Source organism: Ictidomys tridecemlineatus, chromosome 6 (genome assembly GCF_052094955.1).
Source record: "Ictidomys tridecemlineatus isolate mIctTri1 chromosome 6, mIctTri1.hap1, whole genome shotgun sequence".
Taxonomy (NCBI): Eukaryota; Metazoa; Chordata; class Mammalia; order Rodentia; family Sciuridae; genus Ictidomys; species Ictidomys tridecemlineatus.
Genome location: NC_135482.1, coordinates 4560603 through 4587387, shown reverse-complemented (window position 1 = coordinate 4587387; position 26785 = coordinate 4560603). Strand labels below are relative to the sequence as shown.

Genomic DNA, 26785 nt, shown 5'->3' with positions numbered 1-26785 from the left:
AAAAGGCAGGGGCTGGATTATGCCAGAGAGAAGTGGCAGAACACAGAGAAGGAGAGAGCCCACCTTGGAAGAAATGTAAGTAAAGATAAAAATACAAGCCAGGCTCGGTGGCGCACGACTGTCATCCCAGCGCCTCAGGAGGCTGAGGCAGGAGGATCCTGAGTTCAAAGCCAGCCTCAGCTGGCGCTACTCAAAATAAAAAAATACAAGGGCCGGGGATGTGGCTCAGTGGTAGAGCACGCTTGGGTTAAATCTCTAGTACTCTCCCCCACCCCACCCCCCAAAAAAGAAAGATACAGAACTTCTTCCTGAGATCCGAATTCGGTGAGACAGAGCTCAATGGCGAGACAGAAACACAACACGAGGAGAGGGGCCCGGCAGTGGGCCTGAGGAAGACCAGAGCCGCCAGTGCACCAGGAACAACAGGAACAGAATAGACACGGGCGGAGCCACAGTAGAGATGAAGACTGAAGTGATCCAGTGGCTACAGAGGAGGAGGAGTGGAAAGATGTGGGCAGCAGGACAGCCTGTGCCCAGAAGGTCACAGTCCAACAAATAAAGACTCATCCAAAGACATATTGCTTGAAGAAATCAAAATGAAGAGAGAATCAACTTTACACACTAAAAGCGCCCTGTGTTCTAGCAGGCCACACCGAGGGCAGGCGCTGAGGCCTCCCTGGCCATGCTGCTGAGGTTCAGGGTTGAAAGCTGTTTGGGCAGCTGGCAGAGAAAGCCCGTCACCAGCCAGGGGACACACAGCCCCAGCAGGCCACAGACCAAAGTCCCTGACATTGTGAAAGGGAAAAGTGTAACCTGGGGGTATTGGGTGTGCGTGTGTGTGTGTACGCGCACGCGCACACACACACACACACACACGCATGCTGAGGCACTGGGGGGGAATCGGGCCTCACAGGTGTTAGGCCAGTGCTCAACCCCTGAGCCACACCCCAGCCCTTTCTATTTCAACGTGACGCAGGGTCTCACTAAGTGAGACTAAGAGGCTAGCCTTGGATCGGGATCCTCCTGCCTCAGCCTCCCGAGGAGCTGGGATCTCAGCATGTGCCCCATGTGAACACTGTGTTTGTCATTTCCTTGTGTTTCGTTGCGATTTCTAACTCTCCTGATCCACTAAGGTGAGAGATAAATTCTTATGTAAAAGAGCGTCGACCTGACCCCGTTTTCACAATGGAGCACTCTTTCCTGCCTCCCATCGACTGCACTCTCAGGAGGGCACTCTGGGCAGCAGACGGGTTTGGTGGCTAATTTCAATCTTTCACTCATCGGCACTAGTTCCGGCCTCACAGGGCCAGGGGGCTATGACGAGATGGCTGGCACGGTGGCTGCACGGTCGAGCGCTGGAGGCCTGTGGTCAGCACGCCCCGTGAGCTGGGCCAGCACACCAGGCTGACACGACCCACCGGTGAGACAGGTCTGAGGGTCGCAGGAGGCGCTCAGGGAATATCTGCTGAAAGGAATTCAGTTGAGGCCAGACAGAGTGACCAATAGGCCTGTCACAGGTGATAAGCCCCTGAGGCAAGAAATCAGTGAAAAGAAACCAGATTCAGCCCAGGAAAATGACCAGCGGCCAGGAAGGGACAATAGCTGATTCATACCCTACAGAGCCACCTGACGGCTAGGGCACTTCAGCAGTGGGCTGGGCTGCAGGCTCTCAGAGGGCAGGCGAGGTCACACATTTACCTGGCTTCACTGTAAATCACTCTGCCCTTTTGTATTGAGATTTTTCAAATTAAAGGAATATGTGTTCATAGTAGAAAAAAAAAAACTTTTGAAAATACAAAAGCCGCAGAAAGAAGAGCTAATACCGCTCAGAGGCAAACCACTTAAAGACCATCTGTGAGCTGGAGACGTTCCCAGCCCTGTGCGGATGCACGCACAAGCCCACGTCATCCCGACTCCTAGCTGCACCTTCCTCTACAGTGAGGCACTCAGCTATTCCCACACACACGGCTCCGCGGCTGTCTTTATAGATCATGCATTTTCCATATTTGAAAATATTTCCTCAGAAGAGATCACCAGAAAGTATTTAGTTATAACTATCATGCTAAAGCACACTGAAACCTCTTGCTATGTACTGAAAAAATCCTTACCTTGATTTCCCATAAAATATCTAAGGTTCAGGTCATTATTTATGCCAAGGTTCTTCAAAAAAACGTTGTAATCCACTGCAGTATCTTTGTCGATATCGTAGTGTTTTGAAAACCTGAAATACAAATGTTCTTTAGAAATCAGACACTCGGATACAACACATCTGAAATGAAGAAAGTGGTTCCTAAGGGTTCCTCTACAGGGGGGGGCAGTAATTTTAATGTCTGTTTCTGGCTACAGCCAGAATTTAGAAGTCAACCCTGGAAGCCTTACTGTCAGATTCCAAACAAGCAGCTCCTCTGAAGACCACAGCCGCAGCCTGGGCCTGGACACACAGTTTCCTGTGGGACAGCATCTAGGACTGGCAGGAGGGTGTGGGGCCATGCCCCACCCCTGGACTGCAGGCCCAGGGAGCTGGGCAGTGAGCCGGCTGGCACGACATTCCGTGACCAGGGAACCCAGAGCAGGAAGGGTGCCAAGGAGCGGATCACTTCAACAGAGAGAAACCGAGGGCCAAGGTGGCACGTGGTCTCAAAACAGGGAGCAGTGCTGGGGCGGGGGCAGGCTTTTTTTGAAATTTCTACGGTGTTTCCACGCGGCAAGGGAATTTTAAAACACGTAAACCACGGTCCACCCCTGAAATGCAGAGAGAAATGGGATGTGTGGATTTTTCAAAATGGATTTTCTATTATTCAAATCTGATGAATGTTTTTTTTCTAGATAATTTCTGGGTTATTACATTTCTAAAAAATTGACAGTTTTAAAATGTTTGATTATATTATCTCCATGTGTTAGTTTCCATAATTATCTAATTTCATGCTGCTTTCTAAAAATTTAGTAATCATTACTTAAAATATGTGCTACTTTTCTGTTTTCCAGATTGAACAGAGCACGGTGTTCCCTTCCGTGCCTGCTCGCCACCTTGCCGAGCCTACCTCTTGTGCTAATCAGACACCTATCTCGAGAGATGGCGGCTGCCAGGTGTCACCACAGCAACCCCCTCCACAGCCCCTTTCCTCCTCAGCCTCCATCTCGCAGACACAGGCTGTGAGCTCCAGCCCCGGAAGGAGGGTCCGTGGCCCCCTGAGTCCTGCCCTGGGCGAGGAGCTCCCGCCAGCCCGCCAGGCTGTGGAAGCGCAACCTGACCTGGGCATCCGCGCATCTGCTCAGTCACAGGACACAGAACCCCGTGGGAACGTGTCCTGCAGGCCAGCCCTGGCCATGGAAGCCTCAGCCCTGCTCAAGAAGCGGCGTCCGCACAGCTTTTCACAAGAAAGCACAGAAGATGGAACCACTCCTGAGACGCCAGCACGGGGGCCACTGGCCAGGACCTGAGCTCTGGGCTCAGCGGGCAAGCCGCCTCGTGGAGTGGCCAGATGGAGGAGGAGGAAGGCCCCGGTGAGCCACAGCCTCTCCAGCCTGGGCCCCTGGGTGCAGAGCCTTAGGCTTAGCACAAGGTCTCCAGAGCAGCTGACCTTTAGGATTGCTCCTCTCTGCTCACAAACCTCTTTGCGGAGACTCAAATACTCTGGCCTGGAGGGCAGTGAAGGGCAGGATGGGGTGGGGTGGGGAAGGAAAGCAAAGTCTGATGGGTTTTGAGATAGTCCTGGGTAGGTGTAAAGCTGGGTGGTCGGTCCATCTCTGGCCTCTTGTTTTACACGGGCTGGACAGTATTCTGCAGCTAAAAGGAGCCATCCCTTAGGGGCATTGGATGTTTACAATCATGACATGGTCCCCACGAAGGAAGCACCCCCTGTGAGCAGGCAGATCCCAGCACTCCACGCACCCTGCAAAGCCCCCTTGGTCCCCACCCTGGCAGACGAGCTTCTTGGCACCCAATCGTAAAAGAAAATCGAGTTCCAGGGGCCCAGGAGTGTCCTGCGGTCCTTGAACTAGGGAACAGAAAGCACAGGCTGACCCCATGTGGGTCAGACGTCAAAGCCTGGCCATCCCCAGCACGCGAGCGCCCAACCTGCAGCTTCAAAAGGAAGCCGCTAGATAAAAGGATTCAAGAATGCCTTGTTTCTTGCTCCAAAATTAAAAAGACAAAGTTAATACGGAAGCAGCAGCGTCTTGAGGAAGAAGTGCATTGTCGAGCTTCAATAAGGCGAGCATTAAAGCAATTGAAGAACCGCTCCTTTCAGTCTCCGAGCTCTCGGTCTATTGTGTGAAGTTTCTCAAGCCTTATCGTGAAAACAGCATTGTTTTGAGGCTTAAAAAAATCTCAAATAAAAATTTGTAGAGTTCTTTATTATTCAATACTTAAGAGATGGGGAAACAGACAGTAACATTTTTTATAGATTTACTAGGTTGGAGACTGCGGTGCCAAACACAAGGTTTATTGTCAAATAAAACACTGCTTTGTTTTTTGATTGCCTGTTTTAGAAGAGTGCTGTTCTGTTCTATAATTGCATGCACAAAATTATTTAATTTGTTTTGTTTGGATCTTATTCTGGGCACTTTCCCAGCCGGAAAGGATGTAAAAATTAAAACATCTATTATGTCTTTTATAATATGAGGTGGGTTATAAAGCGGGAAAAAGAAGAAAAAGCCTTCACAGGAGTGGGAAAGACCTGTTTTTCTAAAGCCTCCTCGCTGCTCGCCCTGCAGTGTCTGTGCCCAGGGCAATGCCCCTTCCGCTGCCTTGCCCTGGGGGCGGATCGCTCCACTTCCAGCATGGACCCTGTCTTTGTGAGGCTTCCTGAGGCTGCTCTGGAGTGACATCGGCCAGCTTTAATGACAGCTCGTGTCACAGTCCCCGCTGAGATAATATGCTCCCTCCTGTTGCAAACTGCCTGGAGGGCCGTCGCCTGGGCCTGGGTAGCAGGGAGCCCACACACTAGGCTTCCCTCCTCTAGGAATACACTGATGGTAAAGCCTAAGCACGGGCACTGTGAGGTCTCCAACAGCAACTGGTGATAAAATAGGACGGACAAAATGGCACACTGTGATGGAAGTTATTTCAAATGTAAGAATTATTTCTGGAATTTTCCATTCAACATTTTTGGACTGTGGTAGCTAAAACCACCGGAAGGGCAGCACCCAGGAAAGGCAGGAAGAGGGTGCCTTCCCAGCGGGGCTCTCACAGATAAGCCAGGCCAGGCCACCCTCCACCAGCACAGAAGCCCTCTGGCTTCCTCTGAAGGACCCGGAGTCCACCGGAGGTCCAAACGCACTCCCACGGGCGCTGCACAAGTCGGGAGCAGGTGGTGTGGCTCTGACACGGTGCTATGCCCACTCCCTGCCACAGCCCACCCAGCCACCGTCCTGCAAGGACGATGACGTTTCTGCCATGACATCCAGAGGGAGAGCCATCAGGGGCAGCTGCTGCTTCTCCTCCTGACTTGGGGCTTGGAGTGAGACCTAACTGTTCAGAGCAGAGTGACCACGGAGGGCATGGCGCCCCAGAGGGCAGGGAGGCGGCTGGGGAAGGAGCGGCCTGTCCCCCTGTTCCCACCTGCAGGCCCTGCCCCAGGGTGCTCCGGAGGGAGAACCAGCAGGTGTTGATCTGGGAAATTTGCAGGGAGCTTCAGGACCCAGTAGAAACACCCAGAGAGGAGGTGGGCGGGGCCCAGCCACAGTCAGCTGTGCGGACAGGTAGAGGTGTGTGTCCCAGCACCTCTACCTGCCCGCTGCGGCCTCACCTTTCGTATTCCTCATCCGTCATCTTCAAGCAGAAGGTCTCCAGAAGCCGCTTCAGCTCCTGTGGCTGAACCAGCCCTGTCTTGTTAACATCAATGAGCTTAAAGGCTTTGGTAATGGTTTTCATGTTCCAAAAAACCTATGTAGGAAAAGTGATTGGAGAAAAGTCAAAAGAGCCAGTGTTAAAAACCAAAATGGTAATAAAAAAGTGAACGTTTTTTAATACTTCTTGTAAAATAAAATGCTTTCAAAGATTCACAGTGGTAGGCATTGGAAAATGACATGTCTATGGAAAAAAGACACTTTGCATTTATTGAATGTTTTCAAGGCAATTTTCTCAGTAAATGGTCTTAGTTAAAAAAAAATAACTTTCTGATGTAAAGCAGTAAGTCTCATACACAATTCAGTCTCTTTTAAGGCAGTAGGAAAAATCTTTTTTGTTAATTGATGCTTCTAAACTATGTTCTGGCATAGATGGACTTGTAGGATTTTTAATTTTTCACAGCCATATGCAAACTATTTTTACTAGGACCTAGAAAATATAACTGTATAGTTCAACCCCTCTGAAATTTTTAAAGATATTACAGAAAAGTTTTATGGAGCCCTTCCCCAAATCTGGCAAATGATATGCACTGGGCACGTGACCGTGCATCTGGCCTAAGGGGCTGCAGAAAGGAGCGGCCTCTGTTCAGAGGGCAGCCTCCACCCGGGTACACCAGAGCCAGCCAGCTCTCGGGCACCCTGCCAGCCCACGAGGTTTTCACACTTTACCTGTTTGCTTATTCATTTTTGGCAGTGCTGGGGTCCAAACCAGGGCCTTGCTCATGCCAGGCAGCGCTCTTCCACTGAGCCACACCCCCTGCTTTCCTGCCCATTTGTAAAGAGGGAAACTGAGGTTCAGGGAGGCTCCATGAAGAGCCCACCCCCTGGCTGGGCAGCATGACGCTGCTGCAAACTCAAGTTTACCTTTACCCCACTACGCTGCCAGGGAGAGGAGACATGGAAACAGCGTTATGCCACTGCCTGCCACCACCCACCCCAGCCACCATCCTGGAAGGACGATGCCGTTCCTGCCAGGACCTCCAGAGGGAGAGCCTGCACACGTGACCACGCCCTTGCTCTAGTCCCTAGAGACCTCGGTCCCCTTGTGCCCAGGCAGTGTTAACCGTGAACGGTCGCTTTGTACCCTCCACACACTTTAGGGGACAGTGGGAAGGAGAGCCAACAGCAAAAGCCAGCCAGGGCTGCTGGCCTTCAGAGGAGAGCAGCTTCCAGCGGCCGGGAGCCTTCCTGTAGGGGCAGGGCAGTCCACACCAGCACTGCGGGCCTGCAGGCGGGGCGGGGGTGGATGTGGGGTGCTCTTAGGGCGGGGCACGGTGAGGAGCCAGGGGTAAGGCCAATCCAGACTCCACATCCCCTTGCTGGATCCAACCTGGCCCTCAGGGAGGAGTGCGGGGAGTGGCTTCAGGGTGACAGCTTTGCTCCCTTCTCACTCACACCCCGTTTCCTCCCCAGGCCTCCTCTGAATGTCCCCTGCTGTCGCTCTCACCAAACCTGCCAGCAAGAAAGCCCCTGCCGCTCCTCCCATGGGAAAGCCCCCTCAACATGAGGGACCAGAGCTGGTGGGGACAGTGGCCTCCTCCTGGAAGCCTGGGCCTGCACCCTGACGGCGCCTCTCCTTGCTCTAGTCCTGGAGACCTCGGGTCCCCTTGTGCCTAGGCGGTGTTAGCGCTGCACCGTCACTCTGTCCCCCACACACTCTGGGCATTCACAGGGTGAACCCCGACAGCTGCCTCTCAGCCCCTAGCTCCCGCCTGGCACCTTCACTCTGCAAGATGGCTCCTGGGCCTGGCCACCACCCTCTCCTCTCCAGCTTGCTCCAAGTGCCCAAAGCCGACCAACGGAGCCCCACCAGGCCCTGCCCCTGCTACTCCGCCTCCCCCCCCACCCCCGTCCTCACCTCCCCCAGAACCTGTATGAGCACTGTCCCTGCGTGCTCGCCCCTCCCCACCCTCCCACTCTCAGACCCCAACCCTGAGTAAACACAGTTCCCCAGCTTTCCAAGCCCCACCCAGATGGCTGATGTGGCTGGAGGGAAAACACGTCACCGAGCACTTCCCTGACCCTAGATGCGGACCACTGGCCCTGCCAGGACAGGGTGCTGGGTGACCATCCTCCACCACCACTGTTATGGGCCAGGCTACATGGGCAATGAGCAAACAGACTCCATTTTACCCGAGACTCCATATCATGTTAGAAATGCTTCTCCCATGGGAAAGCGCCGCCTCTGTGCCCATTAATAGTTACCTAGCAGAGCACACTTGGCAACACAAACAGCAATTCCTATTCGATGGAAAATTGTTCTCTTTGGTTTCCATTTTTCTGGGACAATGTACCTTGCAGAGACTGATTGTCTAGACGTTAGTAACCATTCTCATTGTCTAACGTGTACTGAACTAGGGTCATTTTGACTCCCTTCCCTTCTGCTTGCCTGCTGCTACGCCAACCTGCAGAGTCCTGTGGGAAATACCAGTGTACCCATTGCATTGCCCAGCCCAGCTTCCGTACCTGCTTGCTTACAGCTACGTAACCCCGATGTAGGTTATGCATTTAAATATCCTAAAATGCTCAAGCTCAGGGCTGTTCCTTGCAGAAACAATTATGGATCCTGTGGGGAGCAGTCGCTGGCTGGCTGGCTAAATAAAGACTCTTCAATTTGCACAAAACGGGGACTCAGTGTGTTTTCTGAGCACCTGCCCCACAACACCACAGTCCACACACCAGCTACACAGCTGTTCCTGGGCCACCCCACACCTTCCTCACTGTGGCCTTAACCCCCCGCTTTCTCATCCTGCCCCTTCCTCTCCACTGACTGGCCTGCTTCTTGCTTTATGGAGAAAACAGTGGGCAGGACACTCGTCTGTCTGCACTGTCCGTCTAACCCTTCCAACGTTGGCTCCAGAAGAGCAGAGCTTGCTCCCTGGTTGGTGCCCGAGTAGAGTCGACACTGTGGGCACTCAGGAAGTGACTGCTGCGGTGAGTGGGTGAACGCCCTCTTCCCACCTGCTGCAGGAAAAGCTGCAGGAAAAGCTGGGGAAGCGCCCAGACCAGGGTCTGCCCACCACGACTGCCCGCTGCATGAAATCATGATGACCATCAGCGTGAGAATGGCAATACTGCCATCACTGAGTGACTGTCCATCTGAATTCCCCACACACCTCTCTGCCCTTCCCACAACCTGAGCACCTCGGCTGGCCCTGCCAAAGGCAGACGGGGAAAGGCCCCAGCTGGACGGGGCCCACCCCTGCTTGTTCCCCTCCACCCAGCTGCTTGGACTAACAGGCGGCTTCAGCCACAGGGAGCACTTGCTCCCACCACCAAAGAAAAATCTCAGCACCCTGTCCACTGCCAAATCCGCTCTGCGTCTTGTGGGAGACGGAGGAGGACAGGAGACGGATACTTATTTAAAACCCCAAAGCAGCCCATATGGATCTCCAGCGCCAAGAGCCGAACAGCGGCAGACCTGGCGCGGCGCCCAAGCCCACCAGAGGTCCGTCTCCAAGTGCCTTATCATTGTCAGACTGAAGTTTGGCAGCTCGGGAAGAAAGGGGCTGCAGATGGCGAGGCTCACGCCAGGCAAGAGAGTGAGGGCTGTGGAGTGCAGGACAGGTCCACGCCCGGGCGGCGGGGCAGGAGGAATAAGGAGGCTGGCGGCCAGGAAGGGTGACCCTGCCCCGCCCATCCCTGGGCTCCAGCCACAGCCACGCTGAGCTCCTGGGGACTCACAGGCTCGGGGCTCTCCCCACTGGCCTCCCTCCTGCCTCCTCACTCTGCTCCGACTCTCCCTCCGGCACCAGGCCCGCTCCACCCCACTGGCACTCCTGATCTTCTCCCTGCACAGCGTCCTTCTGCCACACCAGGTCTCCGTCACAGGCCACCTGCTCACAGGGGCCAAGCACTCCTTCACCCCTTTGGGGCCAGGTGCTGCATTTTTCTTCCTGCACTAACCCGCACCTGGACCTTTCCCACGTTTCTCAGCTATTGAGACAGGACCTTGGGCCTGTCCGCTGCTCTCCCTCAGGCCTAGAGCTGCCTAGAGAGAGGGACTTCTGGGGGCTGGACATCCTCTACCTGCTGCCTGGACTGCCCTTCCCTGGTGCTGCCACTGGCCACCCTGGGGCAGGACTTGGTACCTTCTCTCCTGGCTTCCCTAATTACTTTCCCTGCTTGACCTTGACATCTTGGTTTATTGGGTCCTGACCTTGGTGACCAGTGCCCTCCCTGCCTGTCTCTGCCCCTCCTGTCTTCCCTGTCTCCACCTTCAGTCTGCCACCTTTGGGGAAGAGTGTTCACAGGCCAAATCCACTGGCAGAGAGGCCCGTGTTAGTTTTTCATTGCTGTGACCCAAACACCTGACCAGAAATTTTAGCGAGGAAAAGTTCATTTGGGGTTCATAGTTCCAGAGGCTCATCCCCCTCTGGGTCCAAGGTGAGGCAGAACATCATGGGGAAGGGTGTGGCAAGAGCACTGCTCAGCTCTTGGGCGCCCGAAGCAGAGAGATAAAGGGAGGAAGGGGCTGCAGGGACCATGACCCCTCTCGGAAATCCTGAGATGGTGATGCATCAAACTGTGAGACCCGGAAATCAAAAGATGCCAGTAACATGGAGGGTCTACCCAGGCAAGCTGCTGGCCGTGGAGACAGCCAGCCCGAGACAGTGGCCACGGGATTATGCACAGCAGCAGCAGCAAGGCCCAAGGGGCGGGCCTCCCCAGCCCCGTGGAGAGCACTTACAGGCAGCCCTGTGTCCTAGAAGCTGCACAGAGACTGTGGGACCTGTGTGCCTGCTGGGTCTCAGTGTCGTTTTGGCCCTCCCTTCTTCCTATGCCCCATTCCTCCCTTTGGGGATGGAGTGTTTACTTCGAGCTACTGTATCTTGGGTATATGTAAGATGCTTTTGATATGTACACCACCTGCCCCTCTTCTTCAGTCACATCCACCTGCCCACAGCGACCACCCAGTCAGCCCATTCCAACTAGGAGGGATGATGATTAGGCTGCAGCTCTCACAACCCAATCGCTTCGCCTCTGAACACCCCTGCATTAACAGGGCTCTCGGGACACCTCACATCCAAACCAGCACAGGGGCTGGCGCACAGTTGACAGAGGGCCACTGTTTCTTGTTTCTTGTTTCTTCCAAGTCCAATGTGTGTCTCAGAGAAGAAAACCGGTCTCACTCTGTGACTGCCCAGAGGGCAGCCTGAGAGAGCTGACGCCGTCACCTGGCATCAGCACCTGTGGTGACCTAGCCATCCTATCCAGGTGCGATAGACCACTGCCCACACCTGATTTTGTACACCTGCAAGCTAAGAATGGGTTTGACATTTTTAACTGACATGTGAAAGTTATGGGAGTTTCGGATTTCAGTATCTGTAAATAGATTTTATTGGCATGCGGCCACACCCCCTCATTTACATATTGCCCGGGGAACTTTCCCCTCCCAGGGCAGAGTGGGGCGCTGAACAGACCCTCGCAGCAGAGACCAAGCTGCTTGGCCCTTTAGAGCAGGTTCACTGGCCCATGTTGTCCCCCCTCCCACAGGTGTCTGAGTGGGTGGGGACATTTCCAGGGAGATTCTGTGCACAAACACAAGGAAGAGCACTGAGGATCTAAAGAGAACTCCCAATGATAACTAGTTATGACGTTAAATTAAATGTGCAGAGCCAGGAAATCAGCCAGGCTTCCTAAAGAAGCTGCCGCAGTGTTTCCCTACTGACTGCCTTTCCCTCCTGGCCCCGCCCCAGCAGTCCCCTCTCTGGACCCTGCCAGTGCTGGGCTGGAGTGGGCGCTCCCTGGCCTGTCTCCCACTGCACTCGATCTTGCCCCACTTCCCCCCTGTGCCACACCTGATCCTCCCTATAACCTGGCCCCACCCTCCCCACCGAGCCCTCACCGCAGCCCCTGGAAGCCCTGCAGGATCTGACCCTCTCCAACCCTTGGAACCATGATCTGGGAAGATGCTCCAGCTGGGGAAAGAGGGATGAGGCCAGCCACCTAGAGAAGGGACCAGAGCAGGGACAGACCTAAACACCAGGTTCTTGGGTCAAGAGACCCAGGCCTGGCACAGCGGAGAGGGGTTTCAAGTTCTGAATGTACTTGGTGAACCAAAGCCCCGTCAGCTGACTCTTAAAGCGAGCAAAGGCCAGTTTCACACGGGTGAGAAGTGAAAGAAGTGACTTCTCAAATACAGATGGTCACTTTTTAAACCCAACAGGAGCAAATCTAAAACATTCCCCAAAGACTGATTGAGATGAAGGCAGAATCATAAATGCCACCACAGGAAGCGCTGGCCACCTGTCCTTGAACACTGCAGCTGGGCACGGACGTGCAGGCCTCCTCTCAGGCTCCGGCCTCCCTGTAAAGCCCAGGAGAACTCGTGGCTGCAGCCTCCCTCGGGCAACCCCTGTGCCAACCACTCCTTGCTCTCCCCCAGAGACCTGGACCACGCAGCTCAAAAAGAGGCTCTGGAAGCCCAGCTCACCCTATGATGCAGGGGAATCTTGGGAAAGCGACACAATTCCTCAAAACTTCAGTTCCTCACATGTGAAGTGGGAATGAATAAGAGCCCGGAACATGTCCGGTCAATGCTGCTGTCCTGGGGACCGCTGACTGGGTCAGCAGCTGAGCACAGTTCCAAACAACCCCGCACCCTGTCAGGGAACGGTAAGTGGCCGAACCGGCAGCACTGGACCCAGCCCCTCCTCCTCCCCACTGCCCCTCTGCCCAGCTGAGGGGACAGAGGCCAGACAGGGAGCAAGGTCTTGCATCAGGCAGGAGTCAGGGCCAAGAACAGGGCCTGGATCCAGGAGCAACTGCTGAGTAGAAGGACGGATGGATACACAATTGATGGATGGTTGAACAGGTGATGGATGATGAATGGATGATGGACAGATGGACAATGAGTGGAAGGACGAACTGATAGAGGATGGATGGATGGATGATGGTGGGTGGCTGGATGGACAGATGGATGAAGGATGGAAGGACGGATGGATGGTGGATGACGGATGGATGATGATGTGTAGATGGATGGGTGGGCAGAGGGGTGAACTTGAGGGAGGCCCAGAACTGCATAGGCAGTTGGGCAAGATGACAAAGGAGGAAGTCAGGGGCAGGTCCAGACAGTAAGAGAACAGAGTCCCCCAGTAAAGTCCTCGTGGACCTGAGGAGGGGACCCAGTCAGGCACACTTCATAACAGACTGACTGATGGATATTGGAGGGATGGGTATATAGCTAGGGAGATGGCGGTGGGTGGATTGGATACACAGAGGGATGACGGGATGGATGGACAGATAGATGGACGGGGGTGGACGAATGGGTGATGGATGCCGTGATTGCAGCATTCACAGGGAAGAAGGGGAGGTAAGCCAGGAAAGCCCTTGTATAGCAGGACAGGTACCTGCAGCAAGGTCAGGTAGGCATCTCATTTCCCTGTGGACTCTGATCTGCTTTGTGCCTTGCCGGTGGAGGAACCGAGAATCTGACAGCAGAGCGAATGGGGCCAATTAAAGCAGTTCTGCCAGCAAGGACAAGACGTGAATTTTCCATGCGTTGCAAAGACACCAAGAGAGGTAGAAAAAGTGAGTTTTCCTGTTCCCCAAGGGCTGCTCATAGGTGAGGGGACCTGGCAGCACAAGGATGTGAAGGAGGCCAGCTGGTGGGGGAGTGAGGAGGCCCAGACAGGGCTAAGTCGGAGCCCACCCTTCTCATCAGGAAACCAGAGTTCGGAGGCCGCAGGCACTGTCCCCATAAGCCCTTGTGTGCTGGGAGACAGTGGACTTCACCTGCTGCCCCCCCCCCCCCCGCTCTCTGCCCACCTCCCCACAGGCCCCAGATCTTGCAGAAGGAGGCAGGATCAGGAGAGGAGGCCTAGCCACACCCCGGCGGGCGGGCTCCAGAGCTGATCCAGGCTTCAAGCTGGCCTGTCCTGGGCTGGCCTCCACCTGCATGTGACAGGAAGCCTGAGACCTGCCTGAGCCCTCCCTGAGGTCACGTGAGGTGAGCGGCATGGGGAGGAAGATCACGGGTCCCCACTGGGCTCGGTGGCTCAATAAACCGCCCGTGGTGCGCGTTATCCTCACTCCGTGGTTCTTTGTTTAAAATTCTTTTCATAGCACTTGGAGCTACAGGAAGGAACGCTGGAGCCCAAAGAAATGGGAAGAGTTCTCAGCCGAGGTGGGAGGCTTCTCCAAGCCGCAGTGAAGCGGCAAACTCACTCCCACCGCGCCGTCTCCTCCGGTGCCCACCTAGCCGCTGCCTGTCCACTGCCTCTTCTGGGCCCCCCTTTCCCTGCCTGGTTTCTGACAGAGCACCCCCACACACACCGGCCTGCAGACGGTGCCCTGGGAAGGCCCGAGGAGAGCGGAAGAGTGGGGCGGGCCCTGCTGTCGGTCTGGCACCTTCCTGTCTCCATCACAAAATCCATTTTACATTTAAGAAGTAAAAATCTTAAATGAAACCATGAAAAAGGATTTCTCTTACAATAAACACATCAATGCTCATTTTCCTTATTATTCTACTTTTGGCTATTTTGTATAAAATCTTTAATTAAAGTTTTTCTTTGAAATTGTCATTATCAACCCAGAAGAAAGAAGGGGGAAAAGAACAACACAGCTGTGCAGATATGGAGCACTATTCAGGACTAAATGAACTGGAACGAAATAAGTAGCTTGACTGCTATGTTCTTCGTGTTGGCTCGGTATTCTCAATAGCACAGTCTAACTTGTCACTTTATATCGATTCCATCTGTTTACACTCTGCAGAGTATTGGCTTCCTACCGTGAACATTTCCTATTTACCAGCTGGTAGAGATGAGCCAAACCAGATAGGAAAAAATTAGACCACATTCAGAACCTCATAAACACAGACTTTCGATTCGGGGACATGGGGGGAGCGTGGTGGCCGGGCACTGCTCACCTTTAACAAAGGCTTCGCTTCCTGGGAGCGCCCTCCCTGCTCTGGTGCTCTCCCCACAGGCCAAGGACTGTGCACTTATTCCTGAACATATGCACACCCTGTCTCCACCAGAAACTGAACAAGCTTCCATGAAAAGACATCCAACTGAGCTCCATGGGGAGGGAGAAGGGAGCCGGAAAAACCAACTAAAGGGACCCAAAAGGCAGAGTGGGAGGGTGGAGCAGGCCGAGGGGGGCCTGCCGTCGTCCACTCCAGAGGCCCGACAACCTCCCCCTGCACTCGATTTCATTTCCAAAATGCTGACTTCAAAGAGTGCTGGTGAGAGCCGCTGGCTGCCATGGAACTTGTGACACAGCCCTGAAGCAGCCCCAGCCTGCTACCAGGGGGCTCAGAAAGGGGGCCAGATGTGTAAGAACCTTCCTGCCTCCCCTCTCTTCCTCACCCACCCACACTCCCGGAGGCCAGCCGAGCCCAGGCACAGGTGAGGAGTACTGGCGCCCCGAGACCCAGACCCGGCTCACTCTGGGAGAGCCCCTCACCAGGAGGCACAAGTCGAGAAGGTCAAGGGTGCCACCCTGCCTGCCGCCCTGCCTGCTGCCCTGCCTGCCGCCCTGCCTGCCGCCCTGCCTGCCGCCCTGCCTGGCACCCTGCCTGCCACCCTGCCTGCCACCCTGCCTGGCACCTGCTCTTTGTTTGAACATCATGGGAGAAGGTCCTGCTTGGAGAAAGCCAGCAAATCCAAAAGGACTGCCCCAGGGAAGAGGAAAGTCTCTAAGACTGGACCAGTGGGAGTGGCACTTTACCAGGATCCCAGGAGGTCACAGGCCACCCAACCCAAGAACTAGATCAGAGTCACAGTAAAAACAGAGAGGGATAGGGCCTGTCATCTACCTCCTCTGCCTGTCCCAAAGAGGCTTTCCTCCGGGGCCAGTTCCTCTGGATACTGACGAGCACTAAACAAATTATAGAAAGGCTTCCAGAACATTCCATTTCTCCACAATGGCTTCCCCTGAGCCCTCATGGCACCACATTCACTGAGAGCCACTTTCTAGTATGGGGACCTGAATAGCTGGGACCTGGAAGGCAGAATATGGCACAGGTTTGGGGAGGAAGATTCTAAGTTCACTCAGGCTCACAAAGCAGAAGTACCTGGCGTCCCCTTCTCCCACAGTGACATTTTTCCTCTTGGAAACCACCTGCCCTGTGTTTCCTTGCCTTCCTGCCTTCTGATCACTTGTTAATTCCATACTTGATGAGCCCCTAGTAGCCCTGTAGGTGCAAACTGCGGGACCCCCCTTCCCCCTAGGCTAGGCTGGACCCACCGTCCCCCGCAGCACCCCCAGCGGCCAGGGGCACTGCCTTCCTCTTGCACACTGCATGTACTCTCCACACCACTCAGCCGACCTGTGTGGAGCCTCACGCTGACCACCGCGATGCGCCATAAATGAGCACGGTGTGGACCCACTGTAACTTATGCGCACGCCTGTGCTCGCACACTGACTCAGGTTGCTGGAGGACAGGGATCAGACGCCCTGTGTCCCCCACGCTAGCTAAATAAGGCAGTGCTCAGCTAAACAAGGCAGGCTGATGATGAGGGTAGGAGTGGCCTGAGGCCTGAAGCAGGCGAGGCCTCAGTGCGCCGCGCACGGCACCCCCACATACCTCCTTGCTCAGGTCGGGGTCTCTCAGACCTCCAAGGCCTCTCCTCCCTGCCCCAGGCCCCGGGATGGAAGGAAGCCTCCAAACACCTTCTCCTGCCTTTCACATGTGGCCGTCCCAATCTTCCTTGAAAAACAGTAAGTCTCCTCAGAAGAGGCGCGGGGCTCGTCTCCTGCCCATGCCCCGCCAATGCCCACCTCCATGTGCCTCTCTGGTGCCACACTGTAACCCTACGAGCTACCCCGCACCTCTTCCCCGAAACACCATGGAAGTTCCACTGGTGGGAACCCATCCACGCCCAATCGTAGGCTCCCACCCACGCTTCTCCTCAAGCTGTCCCTGCCTGTTCCAAGCGACGGGAACTATTCATCTGAAAAGTGTCTGTGTATCAGGTGCTGGAGCCGTTCAAGGTACAACAGTCACACAGTGAGCAAGACAGAGAAGGCGCCCGCGACCAGGAGGCACGTCCCACACATAAACAAGCAAACAAACAAACCTCCATGTTCAAAGTGTCAAGGAATGTATGCAATGGTGCTGGGAAGTCCAAGGTCCTCTGTCTGAGAGCTCTCCCAGGCACGGTGCCACCCGCCGGAGGCTCGCCGGCAGCTTTCTCCAAGTGCAGCTAAAGCCATAGGCGTGGTCACTGAGGGGCCTGAGGACAGCCGTCCTGTGAGTGCAAACCAGATGGAAGGGGCACGAGAGGGGACAGGAAACCCAGGTGAGCGGGGACTGAGAAAGCACCTCCAGAGGACAGTGGCTTAGGATGGAGAGAAATGGCCAGGTTCTGGGTCCTGCTCAGGACGCAGAAACAGGACTTGCAGCTGGACATGGCAGAGTGGACCTGGAGGGGCTGGTCAGCCTCTGGGCTTTGCTTGAGTAAGTGCTGAGTGGGAGGTGGCCAGGGAGGAGGAGGCCTGGGCTGGGCAGGAGAGGAGCAGCAGTCACCTGTGCCCTGGGGCACTGGCCCCCGGGGCTTCATCAGCATCAGCCTCTCACCAAGCCCTCTGGGACTTTATGCTGAACACTGTCACTTAACTCTCCACCATGAGGACTCACACCCAAGTGCAAACTCCCCCTAGTCCCTCAGATAACTTCCACGCCTGGCACGACGATGGGTTCACTTTGTCTTTATTCTCACGCAGGTCCCAATGGTACTGCAATGCCCCTTCCCAATGGTCACAGAGAAGAAGCAGTCTCCTGGGACGCCCACTTGCTGGGGTCATTCAGACACATGTGCAGGCCAGCCAGGGCCGGGGGAGCTCTAAGCTGTACCCTGACACCACCATTTCGGACACTGATCCCACAGACTGTGTCTGTGCTATGAATTTGCCATGTGCAGATAAACTTAGTCTGAAATAACTACAAACTCCGTAGCAGGATCTTTGCTGTGGTTTCCTCACGAAGGCTTTAGTAAGCAAATTAATAATAGAGCAACCAAAAATATGTCCTAGATAGAACTATTTTCAACATAATTTTTTGTGTGTGCAATGGCAACTGATTGTTTTGTGGTGTGAGATTCTCTAGATCAAAATGTAAGCACTACTCTTCATTTAGCTGCACAGAGACACACTGAGAAAAGCTGTGGCATTGTCAATCACCACCCTGGGTGTGACTGACAGGCTCTGTGCGGGGAGGAGGAAGTGCCACAGATCCAATCTGTCCCAACAGCTCTGTGATATGCTGACATTTCCTCCAGCTGAGAGAGGAGATGTGTCCAAATACCTCTGCAACAGGTAAGTCCTATCCGTGCACCGGTGCAGAGCCGAGGAAACTACAGTCAACCAAAAGCCTGGAGGTGGCTGGGTCTGGCCTGGCCTTTTGATCAGGCAAAGGCCGCCTTCCAATATTCCTCAGCTCAGATGCGGCGTCGCCACGTTAGGTATGTTTAAGAAAGGGTGGTATTCTAACAACTGTTTCTCTGTTTCCTCTCAGCGATTTTTTAGATTTCTTCTTTTAAAGGACGTCCCCCTGTCTCAGACAATGAACCCATTACTTCTGTCCCTTCTCCATGAGGCCATTTCAGAGCAAGCAAGCGACTTAGCACCTGTAATGTTTTACTCTCTGCTTCTGACATGGCTAAGGCTGCATCTATTAGACTCCAAGGCACCACAGCAATCCCAGGAAACCTGAGCGGACGGCTCAGTGTCCGACAGGCGCTAGCCACAGCTGGCTGGATGGACCACGTGTTCCCCCACCCGACGCCCGAGCCTTCCACTTCTTTCCTTTTGAGTCCCCAGACCTGGAGGGTGACTGTGGGAGAGCTCACAGCCTGGGCTCTGCTTGTTCTTACGCTTCTTTAACTCAACTGTACATTCCTAAAGTCCAGCCCTCAACTGAGAATAGTGCTCTGTGTGCAGCAGGGGGAAGGGACGGGCTGTGACATTTACAATGCAGAGTGTCCTCATGGGTCACCCTTTCCCCGCAGTCCCTGCACATGGCCTGCCACCAGCACCCAGGAGGGTGGGCTCCCTTCCTTCACTTCCGCCTTCCCGGGTGTGGGAGTGTCGGTGACACAGCAGTCAGCCTGGTAACGCGCTGGAGCCTGGCTTCCGTCGTCCCTTTGTTCCCTGGCAGATTCTCACCTCGGGGACGTGAACAGTGAAGTCCCAAGTGCCACACTGGCCACCACCCCAGGATGGCCCTGGGGCTCCTCAGGGCAGACGGGAACAAAGGAGATGAAGAGGGGGAGCCACGCAGGGCAGGAGGCCCGCAAGAGATGCCAACGTGCCCTGGCACCCCTGCCCCAGAGGCTCCCCGGAGATGACTAACAAGATGACCCTGTGGTTGGACAAGCAGCTCCTCTCCCTCACGGGCGACGGCAGGGACAGCCTGCTCTCTGAGGTGAGGAGGGTCTGCCCGTGGGCACGACAAGCTGACACACGTGCTGGGGCAGAGTCGGCCTCGACGCCTTCCCTGGACAGGCTCTAGCGTGGCCCAGCGGTTCAGGCAAGGACGCGGGAGCCAGGCTACCAAGCCGGACGCAGCTCCCGCCCCTGTCAGCTGTGGGCCTGGGCCGCGCTCCTGCCTCTCTTCTCTGCCGGGCCAATGCGGGCCGCTGGGGCGCTGGCTTCGTGGGTTTCCTTTGGGAATTCAGTGACTTCATGCAGCAAAGCACTTAGAAGAGCCAGGGCTCAGCCTGTGCTGGCTGCCATTGTTGCTAGAGCCGGCAGAATCCATTCCATGGTGAAGGCTCCGTGGCCCAGAGGGCCCAGGCTGGCTGACGCAGATGCTGCTGGATGCTGTCCCGACCTTTTGCCCTCACCCTCTCCTTTCCAAAAAGCCTTCCATTTTCCATTTGTTCAGACATCCACCCTCCTTGGTGGCCTTGTGCTTCCCAAGAGGGGACCCAGCGCCATACTGGGGGACACCAGGGTGGGTCCAGGCTGCTCGCAGAGTCCAGAAAGCTGCCCGGGTGCCTGATTCTCATAGCTCCCTCTGTCTGCTCTGGTGGAGCAGAGGCCAGTTCTGATGCCAGCGATCCACGAGGCATGGGCACACGCAGACTGGGAGACAGGAGAAGCTTCCCTTGTTATAAGGAGTCACACTTGGAGAAGCAGCACATTGGGAAAAAACAGACGTTGAAGTATCTGCACGTCTCACTTGGAAAGGTGGCAGCCCCTGGGTGAATGGAGGAGGGACAGGTTAGTCACCCCTGGACCCACACTCCCTCCTGAGCCCTTCTCGGGGAAAATGAGGTTCGTATTGTCAGAGGCAATGCAGCGGAAGCCTTCTGTTCTCATGAGGAAGGACTACACACCTCTGTGGCCACAGCGGGGGGCCCTGGTGGCAGGTACAGCCAGCACAGGACGGTCTGGCAAAGAAAACCAGCTACACTAATCACGGTGAAGGGCACTAACATTTATGGAGCACCTACTGTATGCCAGGGACTTCACCTGTATTCTTCTCATTCATTCTTGGAGTAACCTGATTGGCAGGTTTTACTGTCAATCCCACCAGGGAGATGAGGAAACTCAGGACTGCGAAGTGAGTCAGAAAGCTGCCAGGTGCCTGATTCTCACTTGCTCCTTCTGTCCCCAGCACCCTGGGTGTAAGAGCCTGGTGGAGCAGAGCTCGGGAACCAGTCCAGGAGATGCCTGGTGGGGAGCTGAAGGGCAGCATGGGGTCAGGTTTGTGACCAAAATGAAAAGCAAAGGCCAGAGTGAGGGCCAGTGAGGCTCGGGCAGGACTCAGGGTGACAGCCAGCTGAGGGGAACCTAGGTGCAAACACCAGAACCGGGACCGGGTAGAGCCCCAGGAGGACTCCGGAGCCCTCGTGGGAGCAGACTATCCCGAAGCCACACAGCACAGACGCTGACGGTGGAGAGAGGGTGGAGGCCATGCACCCTGTGGGAGGGGGTGAGGTGCAGGAAGCCAAGGGTCACCTGGGCCAGGGGCCTTGGTGTGAACACACGCAGGAGGCCGAGCACCGGGAGGAGGGGGCGAGAAGCCAGCTGCCAGACCTCGCTCTCCACACAAGAGCACTCGGGAAGCACGAGGAGGGGCTGTCAACTTGGGGTCCTACCTCAGGCGACTTGGTGGCCCAAGATTAGTCCCCACGAGCATCCACAGGTCTGGCACCCCAGATGCAGAGAGCCCCGTGGATGGACAGCTGAAGTAACAAATGTCCTCTTACCCCCAAAGCGACCGGCAGCCATCCCTGACGGCAGAGAAGTGGACAGCGCCACCGTCCTCCTGGGTCTTCCTGGCTCCAGCAGGAGCGTGTGGCCGCTGAGGCTCGGCGTGTGACCTGGATGCAGGCGGACACCCAGGTGCACGTGTGGCTGCTCTGGGCACTGGGCGGTTCTGCCCCTACTTCCCAGGAAGCTGGACTCCAAGCAGGGCGATGGCGGGCGGCACTTCCCCAGGGTACGGGCGCTCATTACTGGGTGTGTCACACCACAACAGCCCTCCAGGGTGGGCACTGACGCTCAGGAAATCCAAGACAAGGGCTTGGCTAAGACCGCGGGGCCAGAAGATGGCAGAGCCCAAGATGGACCAGGTCTGCCTGTGTCCTGAGCTCAGTCGGGCTGGTCCCACCCGCCTGCCCAGAGCCAGCCGTGGGCAGAGCCAGGGCTGTCGTCGATGCCCATTAGAAAACAGACAGAGGACGGCTCTGCCCCGGGCTGTGTGCTCTCTCTCTGGTCCTCCCTGCAGCCCCTCACTGCGCAGGAAGTGGGCCTGGACCCGCATTGGTTTAGATTCACTCTTCCTCTCGGGAAGAACTTCTACGGAATAGAAAGAGGATTAAAGAAAGGTCTGGAGGGCATGATGGTCAGCACAGCCCAGTGACTGGCACTCCTGGCCCTGTCCACTTGCTCCACGCCGTGCCACCCCCGTCACTGACCCACAACAATATCTGTGCTGCTCTGGTGACCGTCCAGGAGTATTTCATGGTTAACACGGTTTACTCAGAGACAAAGAAAAGACTATACCAAAAATACCCTGTTACGCGTTTCTTACAGAATGATCAACGGGCCTCAGAGAAGAGTATGGTTCTGCCAGGGTTCCGACGACCAACTGTATGCCGACATAATGAAGCAGGTTTTTAGGAACACATAATGCTATGAAATTATCACATTCAGATGAATTGTCTGGTGGTACTGTCCCAGCCAGGGAGCTTGAAGCAAACATTTTGTGGATCTCTGGTTATTTTTGATTTTGAAATGTATGAAAGTCTCGGAAGAGTTCAAAAAAGAAAGAAAATTTGTCACATTTCAAACCAACATATTGCACCAAGTAAATTAAACCACGATTCTCAAACTGCTCGTCTAACTGACAGCTCAAATGCATTTTAAAAAGTCGTCCGATTCCAAGCCCTGCTGACATTACCATCTCCTCCCCTCCCTCTCTGGGCTCAGTGAAACCCAACCACAATCAGCAAATAGGAGGGAAGCCACATGCTGTCCCCCAACACGCCACAACTCTTGTGGCTAAATCCCTCGCTACTTCATACATAGCACTTGGAGTTTGGTTATTTTTACCCTGCCACTCTTGATGGGCATCTACTGCCAAAAAGCAGTCGTTTTCTCTGTCTAAAGAAAAACCTGCTCAGTTTTACACAAAAACAGAAAAGGCAGCTCTACTCATAAAAATCCAAAGTTAATATAAAAGTGATTAATATTCTAGGACTTCTGCTGGTGTCACTCATGGAGGAGATGCTATTGAGGCGAGCAAAGTCGCAGAACGCAAGCTTTCACGTCGCTCTTCTAAGATCTAGTCAGTCAGGCGGCTTTGATGTGTGAACCCGATGACAGGCTGCGGCTCACCCACCGCCCACCGTGGCTAACAGCTGCTGCCGACCAGGGCTGGGGACGCCTTCTAGAAGAGCCCCGTTACCTTTTCTGCGACTTGGACTTCAAGATCTTTTAGTGTCCGGTGGCAATTTGCTTCACTCACACTTCCCCTTCAAGATAAAGACAAAACAAAAAAATCTTTGTTAAATATGTTTTGACCAAACAAATGCTTACACAGGACCTGCAGAGACCACGAGGCTGCTTTAAAGCGCTAGGTATTTCTTGCGTGCTGCCACCTGCAGGGGTGTGAACTCGGCAGCGTCGGCTTCCCTGTGCCTCAGTGACCTCATCTGTAAAGGAGAGCCGGGCCTGCTGCTCAGGGGTGGGGACAAAGCCATCACAGCTGACGCCTAATGGACACTTACGTGTGCCAAGCCACATCTCATTTTACCCTGACACCCTGACTTTACAGACCAAGACACAGGTGACATGTGGGCACCAGAGGCACCCTGAGCAGACCCCCTCCTGCCCCTCTGCTGCAGCACTTGGTCCCGGCCACACGGGGCTCCTGCCCATTCTGCGCACCGTGGCCACTCTGTGAAGGGCTTTAGGGCGACGTGTGCCACACAGCCCCCCAGCTCCTGTTAACCTGTACCTGTGTGTTTTCCAGGTAGCTCTAGCCACTCAGAGCCCTCTCTGGACAGACAGAGGCTGGGGACGGAGTGGAGGGAGCACTCAGGCTCCTGCCCCTCATAGGGTTTGCCCTGTGCCTCCCACACACTGGGTCCAGGCAGAGCTGGTGAGCAGGACACCCTCCCTTCTGGTGACAGCAACCGAGGGGAAATAACCAGTAACAAATAAACAGCTGAACTAACGGTGGGTGTCACCAAGAAAATAAAGGTGGCAGGACAAACTGGAGGTGGGGAAGATGGCACGGCCTTGGATGAGCAGGCAGCAGCAGGTCTCTACAAGCTGAGGGGCGATGCTGCTGCCCAGGCAAAGCAAAGGGAGACACAGCCAGCACGGAGCCCCGGGGCAGGCACCAGGCCGGCCAGCCCAGCAGTGAGGCCAAGGAGGCCAGAGCTGATGGGCAGGGCAGAGAGGTGGAGGCTGATTCAGAGGCAGACGCTGCCAGAAAGGGTCTAGTAAGGAATCTGGACTTCAAGCCGAGGACAAAGGGAAGCCACTAGAGCATTGAAGCAGAAATTAACTTCATTTCCAGAGGAGGAAAGCCAAGCTTGGAGGTTCAGCTCTGTGCCCAAGCTACAGACAGGACTGGTCAGTGATCCAAGTCTGATGATACTATCAGAGGGAACGGGAACGCTTTAATCTTGTTTTAATGATGAATCAATAGACAGGAAACACCGTAACACGTTTAAGAGCTAAAGAGTAAACAAACGCAGTGCACCCACCATCCAGCTGAGGAAGTGAACAGACACTAGGACACAGAACCCAGCAGGCCGCAGCCCAGTCCGGCCTCATGCAGGCCGACTGCTCTCCTGCTTCTGTGGCTGCTCTCCCTCACGGCGGTTCCCTGCCTGTGCCTGCCCCAGCGACTGTCCCAGGCTGTGTTTCAGGAGAACCTGACCAGCCGCCGTCCCGGCCGCATGTGACTTACTGACACTGGTTTTCTGTAGGTTGGTGCTGAATGATGCGTCTTTTTTAATGCTTTCACTTTTGACTTCTATATGCTAATGTGTAGGTTTTTCTCTTACTGAATTTTTCTGTTTGTTACTTCATCAGATGATCTTTGTCTTTTAAGCAGAGCATTTGCTATAATTAAGTGTTTGAATATTCAAACCTATTTTCCTGAAATTAATTACTCCTTTCTTTTGTTCTGCCTTTGTAGTATCACTTTTCCCTCTTTCTTTCTTTCCTTTTTATCCTTTTATTAATGTATCTTTACTTTTGAAAAAGCCAGTAGTTGAAATTTTAAATAGTTTAATAGTCTCTGTCTTTTTGAATTATTTAATCCTTTTATATTTAATGCAATTATATAATGTGCATATGGTGTAGGTCTGTAAATTTTCTTTGTGTGCTTTATTTACCCTACCTGTTCTAGGTTATTCTTTCTTTTCTTGATTTTTTTTTAGATTGATTTTTTTTAATCAGTTCATTTTTTTCCCCTCTAACTACTGGGGAATTATACATTTTGTTTCTACTCTTTGGAAGTCATCCTAAAAATCACAATGTGCATATGTAACATTTCTATATGTAATCAATATTCCAATTTTCCCGTCAGCTAATAAACGGAATTTAGAAGACCTTAACTCAGTTTGTCTACTCTGAGCTTACTGTTGTCAGGTATTTTCATTCTGGACATTTTAACACACACCGAAAGTTCATGCCACTGTATTCAGCCAATAATCATTTATATTCACCCCTAGGAAACCACATTCTTTGCTCTTTACTCCTAAAATCTCAGACCTTCCATCTGGGATCATTTTCCTTTCACCTCACCACCTCTCTTAGTTAAGCTCTGCAGGAGATTAACTTTCTCACTTTTTGTCTTAAAATGCATTTAACCCTCAAACTTTATTTCTTTAAATATTTCTTGCTGACTTTTATCAAGTCTCTAATCTCCATAAATTCAAAACAAGCCATCCATATTGAGTCGACCCTTAGCGGCACCAAATCCAAGGTGCCACCCAGCCGGCTCCCGTTGTTCTCCTGGATCCCTTTCTGGTAGTCTCCCCAGCTGCTTCTTTGTAGCGACAGCCTTTTCCTCTGCAAGCCCTCCTTCGTGATAAAGGGGCTTCTCTGCCCAGGCCACCTGCCCAGACTCAGCTCACGCAGGCTCGTTTCAAGCTCTGCCGCTGCGGCCTCCTTTGACACTGGCGTCTCCGTGGCTGGCCTAGCAGAGAATCGCTGGGACAATTATCAGATTCTTTAGCAAGTTCTGTGGACACTGTGGTGGGTCTTGTCACGCAGCACTTAGAAAGCCTCCTAAGACGTTTAAGATCTGCACTGACTTGTGTCACACACGGAAGGCGTTAGTCATTCTTGGTGGCATTAGCGTGCCAAGTGTCCCATGGGTAATTCCGTACGCGGAGGTCACCCTCTTCATCCCCTGTGGAAAAATGTTCCACGTGTCCATCAGAAGCGGATCTCAAAGGACACCTCAAAGGATGAATTTGCTCTTTCAGTAGATGAGGTCTTGGGTGTTTCTGAAGCAGGGTTGATGATTCAGCCGTTGTCACCGGCAGCACAGGCTCCTGTGTATGGGGACACAATAACAGTCCCACATTTGCTCTCACACACTCAGGGGCATAAGCTTTTTAGAAAATATCACTCCAGGTCAAAAACATTTTTAGAAGCAAAATGTTGCTTCTAACTCAGTCCACCGCCACCTACTCAGGGGTCTCCTCAGTATGGTGACTGTCACACTCGGCCAGTTCTGGAAAGGCTGAGGTGGCCAGGGCAGAAGAAATGGCTTACCACTTGTGGGTGCTGTTCATTGTTTGCTGCCAACCACATCAAGTCTTGGCCAGCATAAAATGTGACCTCCGCAGCCATCCAGAGGGAAGTGCTGTGACCAGATGAGTGCCACAGCACCGAGGCAGGGAATCTGAGCTGCAAGTCTGTGGAGTGTCCCGGGATTCAGCCCCTGTCTAGTGACTTCAGGATTCAGTGACTGAAGAGGCTGCTCCTTATATTTACACACTTGGTATGAAGAAATCATACAAGATCTGGTGGAAACGACCTGGTTTGAACACAGTAGGCAAAAGTGTCAGATGCTTCTATCTTTCCCAAGCACCGATGCTTCTTCACTTACAATGCAGTTATGTCCCATTAAATAGGCTGAAATAGCCTGAGTCAAAAAATAAAAAATCATTTAATACAGTGCGCCTGACTTACCTGATACCCGCTCTGGCAGAGTATGAACTTCACCCTGTGATCATGGGCTGACTGCAGCCGAGGCTCCCCGTGCCCAGCATCGTAAGAGAGCACAGTACTGCATATGTCTGGCCCAGGGGAAAACGAGGATTCCAAATGTGAAATGTGACTTCCACTGAACGTGTATCGTTTTCACACCATCATACAGTTGGAAAGTTATAGGTCAAACCATCCTAAGTCAGGAACTGTCTGCGCTCCGATCTCAGGAGATGAGCATACACTGTGGCAAGAAAAGGAGAGGGTCCCAGGGGTCCCCCGGAAAAACTTATTTTATTCT

General features: G+C 53.8%; 1 protein-coding gene across 9 annotated transcripts in view; it reads right to left on the bottom strand.

Moving 5' to 3' along the window:
• Efcab6 (EF-hand calcium binding domain 6) overlaps positions 1 to 26785 on the bottom strand; it is a 212782-nt gene that overhangs the window by 149407 nt on the left and 36590 nt on the right. For 7 of the 9 annotated variants that reach the window (XM_078052585.1, XM_078052592.1, XM_078052584.1 and 4 more), the window contains 3 exons: positions 22715 to 22781; positions 5751 to 5887; positions 2109 to 2221 (listed from right to left, as the gene is read on the bottom strand). In XM_078052585.1, the coding sequence (XP_077908711.1) occupies positions 2109 to 2221; positions 5751 to 5887; positions 22715 to 22781 (317 nt within the window). Of the gene's footprint in view, positions 1 to 2108; positions 2222 to 5750; positions 5888 to 16874; positions 19997 to 20271; positions 20932 to 21011; positions 21393 to 22714; positions 22782 to 26785 lie in introns of those variants that run through there. The other 2 variants (XM_078052590.1, XM_078052591.1) reach the window with 2 other exon arrangements.